Genomic DNA, 17,629 nt, shown 5'->3' on the forward strand with positions numbered 1-17,629 from the left:
CTTCCTCCCTGGCTCTCCAGGGTCTCTGCGCGGCTGTCTACACCTCCTCCCAGGGCCCCACATAAATGCAGAGCACACCACTACGGAAAGAGTGAAGGAACAAAGCAACAAAAGGGTGAATTCAGCAAACATCTATTGAACACCACCTGTGTGCCGGGCCCTATTCTAGGCGCCAGGGGGGCAGCAGTGAACAAAACAACAGAAACCCCTGCCTAGCGAAGCTCACATTTCTCAGGAATGATGAATCTATCGTTCAGTTGTTTGAATACTCGCCAAGCTCATTCCCACTTCAGGGTCTTTGCACTTGGTGTTCCCTCTGCCTGGAATGCTCTTCCTCCAAATATTCCTAGGGTGTGCTCCCCTTCAGGTCTCAGCTCCAATGTCACCTCGTCAGAAAGCCTTCCCTGAACACACTGTCTAAAATAGCAATTCAATCCCTGTTACTCTCCAATCTTTTCACCCTCCTTTATTATCCTTCATAGCTTTTATCACCACCTGACATAACACATTTATATACTTAATAGTATATTTCATTTAGTAGTTACTTTAGTAAGTAGATATGTATAGATACTAGCAGATTTATATATATATATATCAGCATATACATTTATATAAGATATGTATATTTTATACATAAACTATACAAAAAAGCATAGATATATTTCCACATGACATATTTATTTGCTAATATATAATTTATATACTAGTAAATATTAGACATCACTATATATTTCTATATCATCACATACGCAGTAAATGGCATATGTTTACACATAGAATATATATATATATATTCTCCTTTGTCTCCTTTTCCTCATCTGTAAACTGGGGAAAACACAGCTATTATTAAAAATGAAATTATGTAAACTTATAATTAAATAAATTAGATTTTAAAAGGTGATACTCAAAACCCATCACTTCTTAATTATTATTTTACTACATTTCATTATTTCTATGCTCCTGAGATCATTTATCCCTATTTTAATTGTACTGTAGAAATAATACACAATGGTGCACTAGTGCATCTCTTCCAAGACTCTGTGTTCCGTGACTACACCTTGGTAAGTTGAAATTTGACAAGATGATAGTATGTAAACCATGGAAACTGGCAAATGTTAGAAATCAGGGCTTCCTCTCCCTCTCCACCTAAAGAGCTGATTGTTAACCATTTACCAGCACACCACTGAGAGCACTCAGAAGAGTGCCTGGCACATGGTAAACGCTGTAACAAATGTTTCCATTACTATATTTGCTTGTGCACTGGGTCGAGATGCAGTCTTTTTTTCTAGGGCCGAGTTAAAAGTGTTTGAAGAACACAGAATTGCAGTGTGCGGAACTACACCTATTTAATCCGGCCAATGACTCTCTGTGGAGTCTGAACTACTTGTTATCCCCATTCTACAGAAGAAGAAACCGCAGTTCTGAGACGGTAACAGTCAGAAGGCGCTATCAGTTAGCGGAAGTGGGATTTGAAATTGCAGCCGAGCAGCTTCTGCGCGCTCGCGCACTTAATTAACGCACTCTCCTTCCTCTCAAATTCGCCACCCCAGAGGTGATTGCACTTCGCGGCGTGCGAAAAATAAATAGGTGCCGCCGCGCGCGTTGTATCTTGGGGAATGTAGTCCACAGGTTCAAGGAATACTATTGTACAAGAAGGGAGGGGCAGAGAGTACGGCGATTTTCGCCCTGTAACAAAAGAACAAAGTCAGTTCTCGTGCCTCGCGACGTTTCAGCCATGCCGTGCGCGACTTTGGCGCTTTACTCACGCCCATTGCATGCTGGGAACGGCAGTTCGCCCGACGGGCTACGTCGGCGCGAGATGGCGGAACTCACGTGGTACGTTCAGGTCTGGTCCCCGCTTGGCGCGAGCTACCGCCTTCCACTATGACACGCTTTCCACGCTCTGGTTGCCCTTAGGCATGCGCGACAGACATTCGGATCAACTAGAATACAAACTGAAGCCCTACGACTTCTCACCGGTTTGCGCTCTCGCCGAGGCTCCGGCTGCTTGCGGACCGGCCTCCTTCGTTCCGCTTCTCCCCACTCCGAAAGTTTAAGGTAGGCCCTGGGGCGCGGAGGACTTGGGTCCCGGCCAAGACGGTTGAGGCATGCCTGCGCTGTCCCGCCGGTGAGGGAAGGAGGCAAGTTCGCCCTCGGCGCTGCAGCTGCGTAGTCGGGGCAGCTGGCACCAGGTAGGCTCCAGACCCAAGGTTTGTCTGGAGAAGGGGACCACTCATAACTGTTAATGGGTGGGTGTGGAGGTTTGGTGGGCTGCGTGGGTGTAATAGAGGTCTGGTGGGAGTGTTACTGGGGAAGTCGGTGAGGGCTAAAAGGCGTGTTTTAGTCGATGTGTTCAAGGGGGCTAATGGGATGTGTTCGTTAATTAATGAGGGGATGGTAGAGTGGGCAACTAGAAGATAATGGGAGGTAGGTAGGAGTGTGATCCTTGAGGGACTGATGGAGGTATGATATTCAGCGGGTTAAAGAGTGGTGGGGCATAGTGATTGAAAGGATAATGGTGCGGCTGTGGAGGGAATAATAGAGGCCGGTAAAAGTCATGATCAAGGAACTAATGGGAGTAGTGATCAAAGAAGAGAGAATGAGAGGCTGAAGGGGTGTTGTAATCAAAAGATTTTAGTGGGTGATGATGGTATGATCATTGAAGAATTAATAGGAGCAGAGTGAGCAAAGAGGGGGTAATAGTAAGCTGTTGGGTGTGATCGTCAAGTGATTGTTGGGTGGAGATAAAGGTGGGCAGTGAGGGGAGAATGTGGAACTGATGTATGATTATCAGGGATTAACATGAATGTGTGGTAGTGAAGGATTACAAGGGGCTAGTGGTGTGATCTATGAAGGATCAGTTGGAGGGCCAGGTTAATGGGGACTGATAAATCATAGTAATTGAGAGCTCGATGGGGGACTAATAGACCATGATTCTCCAGGCATTAATGGGGGGGCGGTGATAAAGATGTAGTAATAAGGGAATTATTGGGGGCCTAATCACTTCAGGGGAGAGAGATTAAGGAGGTGGGGAGTGCAGTGAGGTAGTATGAGGATAATGGGGTGAAAGCAAGGGATTAATGGGGGGCTAGGAGGGCTATATGACTCTAGGGGCAATGAGGAGAGCTGGGAAGACAGATGTTATTGGGGGTAAGGTGGGCAGAGAAGGGTTGATAGTGGGGTTTAATATGTGGTGTGTGAGTGACAGCAGTGGGAGGTGGACAGGGTCAGTAATGGGTCATCTATGAGATAAGGGTTGGATTTGTGGGATCTTTGGGGGGGATCTGTGGGGTTAGTGATGGAGCCTGAGAGCTCAGTGGTGGGGTCCTTCAGGCTCAGTGAGGTCATTGGGGTTAGTGACTGGGCTCCAGCCTTCCCACCTGTTGAGTGAGCTGTCACATGGGTCAGATGAGCCCAGTTTAGTTTTTGTGGTTCTCGCTGCCCTGCAGAGGTAGGTGATGGCCCACTTACTGATATAGGGCGGCGTCAGCTTACTGTTGGCAGGTCCCTGGGCAAACAGTGTGTGAGATGGGACGGACGTCAAAGGATAAGCGGGATGTCTACTACCGCCTAGCCAAGGAGAATGGCTGGCGTGCCCGCAGTGCCTTCAAGCTGCTACAACTTGACGAGGAATTCCAACTCTTCCAAGGTCCCCACTTGGCGGGCGAGTCATGGGGGGATGGGGTGGGCGAAGAGAATAGACAAGTGGGCTAGGTCTACAGAGCTCCCTGTGCTAGGTGGGCTGACTTGGAGGGTCTATGGGGCAGAGGCCAGGCAGGAAGATGGGCAGGTATGCGAAAGGAGCTGGGCATCTAGGCAGCAGATAGATACGGGTGCTCCCCAGGGGAAAGGGGTGAACTTTGTAGGGTCCCAGGTTGGAGAGGTGGGTGCAGCTGACCACTACACCTTCCTGTGTGTGCTCAGGTGTGACGCGGGCAGTTGACCTGTGCGCGGCCCCGGGCAGCTGGAGCCAGGTGCTGAGCCAGAAGATTGGGTGAGTGTGGAGTCCCAGATGGGAGAGTGGGAGGGCAGGTTAGATGGAGGGTGGACCAGGAGTGATAACTGGGCTGACATGGACCATGTTGTCCACAGGGGCCAGGGGTCCGGCCATGTGGTGGCCGTGGACCTTCAGGCAATGGCTCCACTACCAGGTGTGTTACAGATCCAGGGGGATATCACTCAGGTGAGAGCATGGCTTGGGGTGTTGGGGTGTATCCTGGGCAAAGGCCCCCCAACCTGGGGGCTACGGCAAGTGGAAGAGAGAAAGAGAAAGACAGACTGAGAAAGACAGACAGAGATGGAGTAACTGAGAGAACCCAAGAGAGTGTAACAGCAGAGAAACAGAGCCAGCCTGTCATCATCACAGAGAGACAGCAAAAAATGATCCCAGAGATGGAGCCTGGTCTTAGGCAAAGCCTGAGAATTTGGCTGACCCAGGGGCTGCGGGCCAGGGCCAAGGGCAGGTGGGGTTAGAGGGCTGTGGAGGGGGTGCTTTGGGGCCACTCATCCTCCCTCTTTTCCGTAGCTGTCCACTGCCAAGGAGATCATCCAGCACTTTGAGGGCTGCCCCGCGGACCTAGTGGTGTGCGACGGGGCTCCTGATGGTAAACAGCAGGGATTGGGAGGCCAGGCGGGGGGGCCCTATGTGTGTCCTTCTCTGTATGTCCCGCCTCTGTTGGCTTCTTTTACTGCCTCTCCTCTCCACTGTCAGCTGTTCCTATATCTAGCAACTTCTCCCTACCTCTGTTTCCTATTTCTCTGCCTCTGTCTTCTCCCTCCCCGTACCATACCATTTGGGTTTTGTCCACCCTTTCATCTTCTTATTGCTCATCTCTCTGCAACTGTCCAATTCCATTTCAGTGTTCACTCTTTTTCTTTTTTTATTTTCAGTTAGTTAGCCATCCATCCATTCAGCACATTTACTGAGCGCCTGTTGTGTGTCAGGCACTGTTGTACATGTTGGGAAAAATATTTGTGAATAAAATTCTACTAATCTCTGGCCTTATAGAGCTGGTGTTCTAGTGGGAGCAGACAGAAGAGAAACAAGTGATTGAGCTATGTAGCCTGTCAAAAGGTGATAGGTACCATGGGGATGTCAATGAAAAGGAGAGGGAAGAGGGGAGTACCTGTAGGAATTTTAAATAAAGTTGGGAAGGCCTCATTGGCTTTAGCACAAAAACCTAAAGGAGTCAAGGGAATGGGCCGGGGGCACGTCTGGAGGAAGAACAATCCAGGTAAAGGAATTGGCCTATGCAAAGGCCCTGAGGTAGGAGGGTGCTTGGCATGTGCGAGGTATAGCGAGATCAGCGTGGCTGGATCGGAGTGAGTGAGCAGGAGAGTTGTAGGAGGTGAGAACAGATCCTTGTGTGGATCTTTCTGGGCCACAGTGGTGACTTTGGCTTCTTCACTGAGATGAGAGCGTGGGGAAAACCATGAGAGGGCTGTGAGCAGAGGAGGGCCGTGCCTGACTTGGGTTGTGACAGGATCCCTCTGGCTGCTGTGAGCAGTGTGAGGGGTGAGACCTGGGGAGGGGAGGCTGCTGCAGTCGTCCAGGTGGAGTTGAGAAGATTTGCTAATGGCTTAAATGTGGGTGTGAGGAGAGAGTGGTGGGTGGGTGTGCGTCAAAGGTAACTCGAAGATTTTTGGCTTGAACAACTGGAAGGATCAGATGAGATGGGAAAGATGATGGGAGGAGCAGGTTTGGACAGGAAGATCGGGAGTTTGTTTTTGGATGTATTGAGTCTGAGATGTTCGTTCTGATCTGAGTCTGGAGTCGAGGAACAGTCTGGACTGCAGGTAGAAATGATGATAACAATATTCGCGCCTGAGGTGGTTTTGAGAATAAAAATGAGTGCCTAAGGGTTAGGAGCTCAGAGTACGCATCTAGTTGGCAGATAGTATTTGCATGCAGAACCTTAGCAGTAAGAGAGCCTAGGAAATGTTTTTAGCTCTCTAACCTCTCTGGGAGGTTAGAACAGGAGCATAGCTAGACTGGAAGGCCCCCTAATGCTGTTCTCTTGATGCAGTAACCGGCCTCCATGATGTTGATGAGTATATGCAGGCCCAGCTCCTCCTAGCCGTGAGTAACCCTGGCTGCCCCTGCCTCAGTTTGGCCCCCTCCTGGCTGTCTCCACCTCAGCCTTAGCCATCTGTCCTGCCCACAGGCTCTGAATATTGCTACACATGTCTTGAAGCCAGGGGGCTGCTTTGTGGCCAAGGTAAGGCTCAGGGAACCTGGTAGGGGGTAGAGAGGGGTCTCCAAAGGTCATCCTCATGCCTTCATCTCTGCCTCCCCACCCTGCAGATCTTCCGAGGCCGGGATGTGACACTGATCTACAGTCAGCTGCGTGTCTTCTTCTCCACCGTGCTCTGTGCCAAGCCCAAGAGCAGCCGGAACTCCAGCATTGGTCAGTGGGGTGGAGGGGCCAGGCTGGGGGGTGTGCATCTCAGGGACCCATCCGCACGGGGTGGTGGTGGCAGTCGCCCCTCACTCCACCTTATCCCCACAGAGGCCTTTGCTGTCTGTAAGGGTTATGACCCCCCTGAGGGCTTCCTGCCGGACCTGACCAAACCCCTGCTGGACCACTCTTACGGTGAGAGCCAGAGCCCTGGGCCCCATCCCTGGGGAGAGTCTGTCCACCAATGGAATTTATGTCCCAGGAGGGCCCTCAGCCCCACCCCCTGGTGGAAACTCTGCACCTTAGGGGAATTCTGTCCCAAAAGGATCCTCAGCCCCATCCTCTGGAAATTCCACCCCCGTATGGATATTTTGTCCCAGAAGGATCTTTAACCCAGTGGCCTAGTGGTAACTCTTGGACCTGGTGAAAAGTCTGTCACAGGAGCATCCTGAGTCCTACCCCAAGGGAGACTCCACTTGCCTGCGGAGATTCTAGACTAAGAAGACTCAGTCACGTCCCAGGTGGAAACCCCACCCCTGTTTGGGAAGGTCATCCTGTGAGGACCTTCAGACTGGCCCCTAGAGGGAAAAAGCACAGAGCAGCTCTTGTGGCAGGCACACTTGAGTGAGACAAAGTCCAGAGAGTATATGGCAGGTGGACCTAAGTGCAGTCGGAGAAAAGTGGGTTGGGGGTGTGTGTGTTTTAGAACAGGTGATCATGGAGGGCTTCCCTGAGGAAGTGATCTGAACCAAATGAAGGATTTCTGGTAAAGGAGGGTAAGAGTAGCTGGTGGATACGTTGGGGAGGCCTTGGTACTCATCCTGGGTGCAGCCTGAGTCACGACTGTTCCCAGACACCCCAGCCCTGTCCTGCCTCATCTCTCCCTGCTTGTCAGATCCAGATTTCAACCAATTAGATGGTCCCACCCGCATCATTGTACCATTTGTGACCTGTGGGGACCTGAGTGCGTATGATTCGGACCGCAGTTACCCACTGGACGTAAGCGCCCAGCCAACAGTGGGTGGGTGGGGGGTGCTGTCCTAGGTTCCCAGGTCCTCACCACCCCCTGCCGATATGTGTCCCTGCAGCTAGAGGATGGCTCAGAATACAAGTATACTCCGCCCACACAGCCCCCCATCTCACCACCATACCAGGAGGCCTGCACCTTGAAGAAGAAGGGGCGGCTGGCCAAGGAGATGCGCCCCCAGGACTGCCCCATCAGCACAGTGGACACGTTGCCCCAGTCCCTGGCCGCCCCACAGCGCCACACCCTGCTGGCCTCTGAGGTCTGGAAACACGGGCCCAGAGCCCTTAATGCCCTTTCTCTGTGCCCACAGTGACCCCCTCCTCGTGTGCCTCCTTCTGCCCCAAATCACATGGTTTCTGGGACAAACTTCTCTTCCCTGCCTCCCAATAGCTATAAAAGTCAATGGGTAAAACCAAGTACAGTGAACGGAAAAGCTTAGCCAAGTATCTGAGTCCCTTCTTTTTTTCTTAAGTAGGTGGAAGACAGTGAAATGAACTGTTCGCCTTAAGATGTTAAGGTAAATTTGCCTTTTTGTCTAAGAATTTGAGTAAATGGCACCTTTAAGAAAAAACTGAGTAAAATTTCACCTTTGAAATTTTTACATCAACTGGTAAGATTTCAGTCAGCAGACCTTTACTAAAACACCTGATCTTATGTGCCAGGAACTGCTTTAAGGATTTTACATATTGAGGTACTCAGTAAACATTTATTGAGCACATGCTGTGTGCTGGGCATTGTTCTAGGTTTGAAGATAGAGCAGGGAATAACACAGACAAATATCCTGGCCGTCAGAGCTTCTAGTTTGGGAAAGAGGTGATAAGCAATAACACAGTCTAAATGCAGGAGTTTCCACCCACATATACACAAACTATTTATCTTGACCTCTCTATATATGTACATACACACACACACACACACACACACACACACACACACATACACATATATAAAATGTAAAAGTAATATGGGATATGAAGAAATTTTTAAAGCAGGGTAAAGAGGTCAAGAATTCTAGCGGGGGGCAGTTTGCAGTTTTTAAAAAGGTTATCATGGAAGGTCTCACTGAGGTAATGTTTGAGCAGAGACCTGAAGAAGATGAAGGAGGGAATCGTGTGTTTATCTAGGGGAAGAGCATTCCAGGGAGAGGAAATAGCAAATACAAAGGCCCTGAGGTGGAACCCTGCCTGGTATGTGAGGGAGCAGTGAGGAGCCAGTTTGCCTGGAACAGTCTGGGCTAAACCTATCAGTGCTGGAGGGCTTCACACACTCAGGATACCACATTAGAGGACATCCCTGTCTGGCAATGGCTTTGCAGGTTATTCAGACCAAGTCTTCCATTAAAATAAGAAGTAAAAAAGACATCTTTAAAAAAATGAAATGGCAAATCACAATGGGAAGAGATATTTATAATCTCTATATATAGTATCCTTGATATTTAAAAAACTGCTATAAATCAGTAAGGAAAAGAAAATATGAGAATGGCCAGTAAGCACATGAAAAGCCGCTCATCAGGGAAATGCAGGCTAGAACTAAAAAGATTGACAATACTAAGCGTCTGGAAGGATGCGCAGCAGTTGGAACTCTTGAATACGCCCATGGCAGCATATAATGGTGTAGCCACTGGACAATTGTTAGGCATTATCTGCTAAAGCTGCATGTGTGCCAGTTCCACTCCTAAGAAATGAGTACTAGAATGTTCCTAGCCAGCACTATTTGTAGTACCCCCAGACTAGATACAGCCCAAATATCCAATAGCTGTAGTATGGATCGTTAAATCCTGGTTTATTCACAGTGGAGAACTACACATCAAAGAATGAACATTATATGTTTTATGCATTTTTCTGTGTGTTATGGTTCACAATGAAAGTAAAGGAAAAAACTTCAAAAAAATGTTAGTAGCTGAGCAAACAATGATTATAGTAGAAGACAGTGGGGAAACATATTTTGGTTTAAAACTTCCTTTTACTTTGACCTTTAGTTAGCTGGCAATCTGATAAGGACTCGGAAGCTGTTTGCTGTCAGGAAAACCAGAACTTGAGTTGATGAACTTGTTTTCAAATATCTCATCAACCGGTCCTGAACATACAAGCTCCGAGTGGGAACCTGCAGCAACCACCAGGAACACAGCGAGGAAAGAAACATCACGGAATGTCCGTCTGCACTGCAGAGGGGATTCTTGAGTGGGGTCTTGCCTCTTCTCTAAATCTTTCCAGCCGTGTCCTGATTATGTCCAAAATTTACCCTGAGAGCGGGGGTTCTTAACCTTGGTAGAAGTCAGGGTTATGTGTGGATTTGATGGAGGGAAATATTACATCTTTATTTTCACTAATATAACTGAAATTTTAGCTATACTCCCGGATCTGAATGCTGGCGTCAAATCACAATAGTAAAAGCAGTGCCTGCAGCTTCCACCAATACAGATCACAGTTACTTTTTTATGTTATGTTACAGTCGTTGCAGGCATCTTAAAATATTGTTCACATTGGTCACTACTTTGAATAAGATCTTAAAATTTGATGTATTAATAAAAAAAAGTTCATATAGCATCCCAATGTTGTTTCATTTTAACATGGTAACTTTTTCTAGTTTTATTGAAATATAATTGATATAATGTGTAAGTTGAAAGTGTACAACATAATGATTTCATACATGTGTATATTGCAAGATGACTACTGCGGGTTTAATTAACATCTATCACCTCACATAGTTACAGTTTTTTTTCCTGTGATGGGAAGTTTTAAGATCTGCTCTCTTAGCTACTTTCAAATATACAATATAGTATTGATAAGTATAGTCACTATGCTGTATATTACATCCCCAGAACTTATTTATAACTAGAAGTGTTGTACCTTTTGACCACCTTCACCCATTTTTAGATTCCACATATAAGTGAGATCACACAGTATTTGTGTTTCTCTGACTAATTTCATTTAGCATAATACTTACCTCAGGGTCTGTCCACGTAGTCACAAATGGCGGGTTTCCTTTTTTTATGGCTGAATAATATTCTATCATATGCATATACCGCATTTTCTTTATTCATTCATCTGTCGACAGACCCCTAGGTTGCTTGCATATCTTGGCTATTGTAGATAATACTGCAGTGAACATTGGGGTACAGATAGCCAGATAGCTCTTAGAGGCAGTGATTCCATCTCCTTTGTATATATACTCAGAAGTATATATTTGGGATACGGGGAACAATTTTTTTTTTTAGCTATGCTGCATGGCTTGTGGGATCTCAGTTCCCTGATCAGGGATTGAACCCACACCACGGCAGTGAAAGCCCAGAATCCTAACCACTAGGCCACCAGGGAACTCCCCAGAGCAAATTTTTTACATTAAGAACCCCTCTCTTAAAGGAATATCAGAAAGTCTGCCATGACTGCCGCCCTGAATTTCTATATTTTAGCAAACAGGAGCTGACAAACACGAGCTACACGGGCAGACCCGGCTTCCGCAGCTTACTCGCTTATCTTTAGAAAATCACTGTTCTTTGTCCACACACCAGCCATTGACCTCAGGACTACCAACGTCCCAGTCTGTGACCCCAGGTGTTTCTATACCTGACTTTGTGACCCTGGGAGTGTCCATACTGAGTCTAACCCCAGGGGGCCCACACCACAGCTTGTTAACCCAGGAGTCTTATCACCCACATCAGTATGACCACAGGAATGTCCACACCCCAGTCTGTGTGACTCCAGGAATGTAAAACAGAAGTATCCACACAAAAGGTGGTGTGTCCACACCCATCACCATGTAAATTCAGCAGTGTCCACACTAGAGTCAGTGACATCCCAGGAGTGTGGACAGCCCAGTTTGTATAATCCCAGGAGTATCCACGTCTCAGTTCCCAGGAGCGTAAACACACCAGCCTTTGGGACCCTGTGGGCATACTCACCTCGGGCTGAGGGTACCTGGTGTCCACCCCCATCTGTGTAACGTCAGAAGTATACGCCGAAAGTCTCTCTGATGGGAGCAGTGTCTAATTCCCAGTCTGTGCAAGCCAGTGGAGTCCACACCCCCAAGTGTGTGGCCGAGGAGAGGCCCACCCAGCCTAGGCCTGCTCTCTGAGCTCAGGAGTGCCCACTCTCCACCTGCGTGGCCCTAGTCTTGTGACTCCAGGGGTGTCCACGCCCCTCAGTGTGACCCCAGAATTTGCCACACCAAAGTCAGTTTGTCCCCAGAGGTACATCCGTCCCAGCCCGTGTGTCCCCAGTGGGGTACTTACTTTAGTCTGAGTGACTCCTGGAGTGTTTCCACCCCAGTCTGTGATGACAGGATTGTTTATTCTCCAGTCTTTGTGACCCCAGACTTTCCGCAACACAGCCTGTGTTACCCCAGAAGTGTACACGTCCTGGTCAGATGACTGCAGGTTTGTCAGTTGCTTAGACTGTGTAACAACAATGGGTGTCCATTCCCCTGTCGCTGTAACCCCCAGGGTTACCACACCTCAGTCATTGTCGCCCCCCAAGGGTGTCTACAGTGTAGTCTGTGTCACCACAGGAGGGTGTACACTCCAGTCTGTGTGACACCTGGAGTATTCAAAATATAGTCTGTGACCCCAGAAGCGTGCATATCCCAAAGCTTCTGACCGCAGCGTTGTAAAAACTCCAGTCTGTTTGACCACTGCAAAATATGTCAGTCAGCGGCAGTGCCCACGTCCCAGTCTGGGTGACTTCACCAGTGGCATATGTCAGGCTCTGTCACCATAGAAATGTCCACCCCCTCTGTCTGATCCCAGGAGTCTCCAGATGCCAATGTGTGTCCTGAGGAAAGCACACCCCTAGTCTGTGTTAAGAAAGCATTGTTTGTTTACACCCCAGTCTGTCACTGTTGGCTTTCCACCTGCCAGTCAGTGTCCCCTAGGAGTGATCATTCCTCAGCACTTGAAACACCAGGAGTGTCCACACCCCAGTGTGTGTAACCCCAGGAGGACCCACAGTCAGCCTGTGTTTCTCCAGAAGGGTCTACACAATAGTCTGCGTGACCCCAGGATGATCAACTTTCTGTGCAACCACAGGAGTGGCCACCACCCAGTCCATGTGTCTCTAGGATGGTACACCCTTGACTGTGTGATCAATGAAGTCTCTATGCTCTGGGATCTGTGGCCACCAGGGTGTCACTCCCCAGCCTGCAACTCCAGAGCTTTCTACTCGGTGTGGGAGTGAGGAGTGTCCCCACCTCAGTCTCTGTGGTCCCACAGGCTCATTTACTACGTCATCCCTGTCACCCTAGGAGTAGCTGAACTCCAGTCTGCGTGATGCCACAAGCGTCCACATCCCAAACAAGGTGAGCAGAGGGGTGTCTACACTTGAGTGCGTGTGACCATAAACATGTCCTCCCCTTGTCTTTGTGATCCCAGATGGGTCCGGTGGGTTTTACCCTGGCTGTATCCACATCCCAATGTTTGACTACAGAAACGTCCACAGCCCATCCTTTGTGACCCCCCCAGGAGTGTCCACCCCACAGTCAGAGTCCAGAAGTGGCAACGGCTTAGTCTGTGTGACTTTGGGAGGTTCCACAGCACAGTCTGAGTGGCACCGTGAGTGTGATTATCTCAAACTGTGTGATCACAGAGGTGTCCACACTCCGGTCTCCGTGGCCCAGGAATGTCCACACCTGAATTTCTGTGACAGAAGCAATGTCCAATCTCGAGTGTATGTGACCCAGTATTGTCCAAACCCCACAGTTGCTGGCACAGCGTGTCTATACCCAGTGCCTGTGGCCTCAGGAGGGTGTGCTCCCATGAGGGTGACCACAGGAGTATGAAAGTCCCATGCCTGTGACTGCTGGTGGGTCTACACTCCAGTCTGGGTGACCCAGGGGACGATACCCCCCATCTGTGTGACCAAAGGAGTCTCCATGCTCCAGTGTCTGTGATCACAGGGGCGTCGGTCACCCATTCAGTGTGACTAGAGGAATGCCCACACCAAATTCGGTGTGATCACACCACTGTCCACCCCCATCTGCCTGTCCTGAGAGGCATCTCTGCTGCGGTTGGTGTGATCCCAGCAGAGGGCACACTGCAAGCAGCATGACTACAGAGGTCTCCTTCTGGATAAACACAGGCTGACTGTGGGTCCTCCTGGTGTTACATACACTGGGGCGTGGACACTCCTGCCTATGATACTCTGGCAGTGTCCACGCCACAGTCCTTTGACTACAGTGGCTCCCCAGTGTATGTGTCCTCAGTCATGTCATTGTCCCAGTCTGTGGTCCAGACCCCAAAGTTTGTGACTCTGATGGTGTCCAAAGTTGAACCTGTGTGAGAAGGTACCAGATCATAGTCCGTGTGACTCCAGGAGTGTCCACCCACCAATCTGTAGGAATCTAGGAGAACACATCCCAGCCCATGAGACTTCAGGAGTGGCCAGGCCCCATCCTGCATGACCACACACCAGGCTATGTGACGCCCTAGAGCCTCCACACCCGAGTGTGTGACCCCAGGAGGTCCACATTCCAATCAGTGTGACCCCAGGATTGCTTACACCCAAATCTAGTGACCTCATGAATGTCTACACTGTCATCTGTTTGATCCCAGGAGTGGCCACACCCCAGGCTATGTGACCCTGGGAGGATCCATACACCAGTCAGTGTGACCCCAGGAGGGGCTACATCTAGAGAAAGAGTAATCCAGACAAAGGGGGAAAGCCTGTGCAAAGGCCCTGAGGCAGGAGCATACCTGGCACACTTGAGGTAGAGTGGGAGCAGAGTGAGCGAGGCGCGAGTGGCAGGAGGTGAGGTCGGAGAGGTTACAGGGCCTGGTTCTGTAGGGCCTCTCTGGCCACGGGGAGGACTTTGTCTTTTTTTCTGAGAGAGATCTCAGAGCAGGGGTCTGAGCAGAGGAGGGCCGTGGGCTGACTTGGATTGTAACAGGACCCTCTGGCTGCTGTGAGGACAGACTGGAGTCCTTAAGTCAGATCAGAGATCAGGCTGAGCCATGGAGGGCAGGGGCCCCAGGAGCCAGGGCCATAACCACTTGACAGGCCTGCCCAGGGGGCTGTACATTCTCACTGGGGCATATGGTAGCCCTCCTCCTGTTCCCCAGAAACACAGGATATATTGGGGAGAAGTCATGGGGATTGAATGAAAATGACCTCACTGTGGGACCTCAGGCCAGCCTTGCCTTTCCCTGGGCCCTGGGTTTCCACCTTTGGCAGATGAGTATAATAATTCTTGCCCTGCCAATCTCTCCAGCATCTCTACTCACCTATTCTCTCCAACCACACTAGCCTCCTTGATGTTCCTCAAACACACCAAAGCATTATTCCCACTTCAGGGCCTGTGCGCCTGCTGTTTCCCCTGTGCTTGAACACTTGTCCCAAGATATGTACATCGTTCACAGTTACATGGCTTCCCCCTTCGTTTTCTTTTCTCTGCTTAAAGATCATCTCCTTAGGAAGCCTTCCCTGACTATCCAAAATAGGACCTCTGTATCCCTGCATCCTGCTTTGTTTTCCTTCATAGCACTTAGTACATCCTAATAGTATATTATATATCTACTTGTTGAGTCAGCCAGGGCACTGCATTCGGGGTGGAGGGACACAAAGCACACACAGGTGGAATTTCAAAGAGACCTGAATGAAGGGACAATTACAGAGGTGCAGAGAGTTCAGTAAACCAGTAAGGTTGCTGAGCTACCCAGGGACTGGCATCAGAGGGGTGCTGCCACCATTCCTAGGCCTGAAGGGGCAGGAACGGGAACAGTGTTCCCGAAACCCAGGAGAAGCTGGAACCCAGCCCCAGCCAGTGAACACCTGGCTTTCTCTGTCCTTGTGTTGTCCAGTCACCTACCGGGGCCTCTCATTGGCCAACCCCGCTGGAAGCCAGGTGGGGCAGAGCGTGGCTGATGAAGTCCACACAGGGACACAGGGCAGGACAGGGAAGGAGGGAGAATGGATTGCCGGGGGTGAGGGGACAAGTAGAATATCTAACGTGTTAATTTAGTGTTTTCCATTGCCTATTGAATAATACTGAGCATGGGAGGTCCCTGAAGACAGGTGTTTGTGCCTGTTGTGTTCTCTTCTGTGTTTTTAGTACCTAGAGCAGTGCATGGCACACTTAATAAATACTTGTTGAAAGTGTAAATGAAACAAAATAATAGATATAAATGTATAATGCAAAAGTGAAAGGATGAGCCACAGACTGGGAGAAAATATTTTCAAAATACATTATCTGACAAAGGACCAGTATCCAGAATATGTAAAGAATTCCCACAATTCAATAATAAGGAAACCAACAACCCAATTAAAAAATGGGCAAGAGATTTGAACAGATACTGCACCAAAGAGGAAATACAGATGGCAAATAAACATGTGAAAAGACGCTCAACATCATTAATCATTCGAGAAATGCAAGTTAAAACCACAATGAGATATCATTATACACTCATTCATATGGTGAAATTTAAAAAGACTGACCATACAAAGTGTTGGCCAGGCTGAAACTCTCCTATGGTGCTGGTAGGGGTGTTAAATGGTTAAGTCACTTTGGAAAACAGTTAAGCAGTTTCTTATGAAGTGAAGCATACACCTACCACACAACCCAGCAATCCTACTCATATGTATTTATCCAAGAAAAATGAAAACTTGTGTTTATACAAAAACCTATATGCAAATATCCATAACAGCTTTGTTTGCAATCACCCCAACCTGGACACAACCCACATGTCTTTCAACTGCTGGCAAATAAATGAAGAAACTGATACATCCTCACTTACTACTCAGCAATGAAAAGCAAACTACTGATGCATCCAACATAGATGACCCTCAAATGCACTAGGCTAAGTGAAAGGAGCCTGAATAACAAGGCTACATACTGTCCGATTCCACCTATATGGCATTCTGGAAAAAAGCAAAACTGTGGGGATAGCCCACAGATCCGTGGTTGCCAGGGAGGGGTTAGGGGTGGAGGGAGGGGCTGACTTCAGCGTGGCCACACAAAGAACTATTTTGAAGTGAGAGAACTTCTCTCCTACCAGTGGCAGTTAACCAACTAGTTTTGTTTGTCAAGCCTCGGAGAACTGTATGCTACAAAGGAGACATTTTACTGTATGTAAAATATACCTCAGTAAATATGACTTTTTTTTAAGTGCAGTACTTTGCAAGCAGTAAGGAATTCTATGTCTACAAGATGGGCTGTGATCGTGCCTGTTGTTACTCCTCCTCTCCATCTGGTTTCTGCACAGACACGTCTCAGGAACGCATCTGAGGAAAAGGAGGAGCTGTAGCCATCCTGCCACAGCTCAAGGTAGCGCTTTGTTTGTTGACTGTTAGGACCTGAATTGTGTCCCCCTACAAATTCATGTGTTGAAGCCCTAGCCCTCAATGTGACTGTTTTTGAAGATGGGGGCTTTAAGGAGATCATAATTAAATGAGGAATGAGGTCATAGGAGTTGGTCCTAACCCAATAGGACTGGGGGGAGTCTTATAAGAAGAGGAAGAGACACCAGCGAGCTCTTTCCATGCATACGTGCACAGAGGAAAGGCCATGTGAGGACACAGTGAGAAGGTGGCCATCTGCAAGCCAGGAAGAGATGCCTCACCAGAAACCAACTCGAATGGCACCTTGATCTTGGACTTCCAGCCTCCAGAACTTTGAGGAAATGTGTCTGTTGTTTAAGCCACCCAGTCAGTGGTATTTTGTTATGGCAGCCCTAATACATTGAGCAAACTAATACTTTGCCTCTCAGTTTCAGATCTGACTCCAGGAGACTCATTTTGGCCATGTCTGAGGACAGCAGGCATTCAAGTGAAAGAAGGAAAATTCAGCACAGTCTCCCTGTCTAGCTGAACGGGGCTCTGAAGCTCAGAGAGGGGATGTGTAGCCAGAGAAACGCAGGGTGAAATCCACAGCACTCCCACAGATCGGATTCTGGGGGCTGTATCCACAGGACATCCTCAGCCACACTGCAAGATGAGTAAGAATTGTTGGGGGTAATAAAAATTTTTTTAAAAAAGAATTGTGTGGGGAGTTTTCAGAACCGCCCTAAGCCTCCTTCTAAAACCCCACCCAAACCTGGTTCACGCCAGGCTGTTCTCCCACATAACACGTATGCAGTTTAGAGCCACTGGTGCCGTGGTTTGGGAGAGTAGCTGTAATGGTGTAGTCTCAGGCTTGGTGGCAGCCCAAGGTTAGGGACAAATGTCTGAATCTCTCTAGGTGGCAGGGGCTGGGGAAAGCTGGGGTGGATCATAGATCA

General features: G+C 48.7%; 1 protein-coding gene across 11 annotated transcripts; it reads left to right on the forward strand.

Annotated features, from left to right (window-relative positions):
• Nucleotides 1-1,790: 1,790 nt before the first annotated feature.
• Nucleotides 1,791-17,354, forward strand: FTSJ1 (FtsJ RNA 2'-O-methyltransferase 1). 11 transcript variants are annotated; one of them, XR_003006420.1, is made up of 16 exons: nt 1,843-2,058; nt 3,491-3,649; nt 3,925-3,994; nt 4,093-4,183; nt 4,526-4,604; nt 6,027-6,079; nt 6,165-6,218; nt 6,305-6,407; nt 6,510-6,593; nt 6,830-6,919; nt 7,294-7,397; nt 7,487-7,684; nt 7,901-7,942; nt 12,664-12,717; nt 16,520-16,677; nt 17,120-17,354. XR_003006420.1 is itself a non-coding variant. In XM_024769314.1 (15 exons), the coding sequence occupies exons 3-14, from the start codon at nt 3,529-3,531 to the stop codon at nt 7,931-7,933; spliced, it is 1,080 nt and encodes a 359-aa protein (XP_024625082.1). In that variant the 5' UTR covers nt 1,791-1,836; nt 1,918-2,058; nt 3,491-3,528; the 3' UTR covers nt 7,934-7,942; nt 9,404-9,973. The 11 variants fall into 11 exon arrangements, 8 of the variants coding, with proteins under 8 accessions (XP_024625082.1, XP_024625086.1, XP_024625084.1 ...); XR_003006419.1 differs by having other exon boundaries at nt 16,525-16,677; XR_003006421.1 differs by having other exon boundaries at nt 16,616-16,677.
• Nucleotides 17,355-17,629: the final 275 nt, after the last annotated feature.

Source organism: Neophocaena asiaeorientalis, unplaced genomic scaffold (assembly GCF_003031525.2).
Source record: "Neophocaena asiaeorientalis asiaeorientalis breed wild unplaced genomic scaffold, Neophocaena_asiaeorientalis_V1.1 scaffold671, whole genome shotgun sequence".
NCBI classification, from domain to species: Eukaryota; Metazoa; Chordata; class Mammalia; order Artiodactyla; family Phocoenidae; genus Neophocaena; species Neophocaena asiaeorientalis.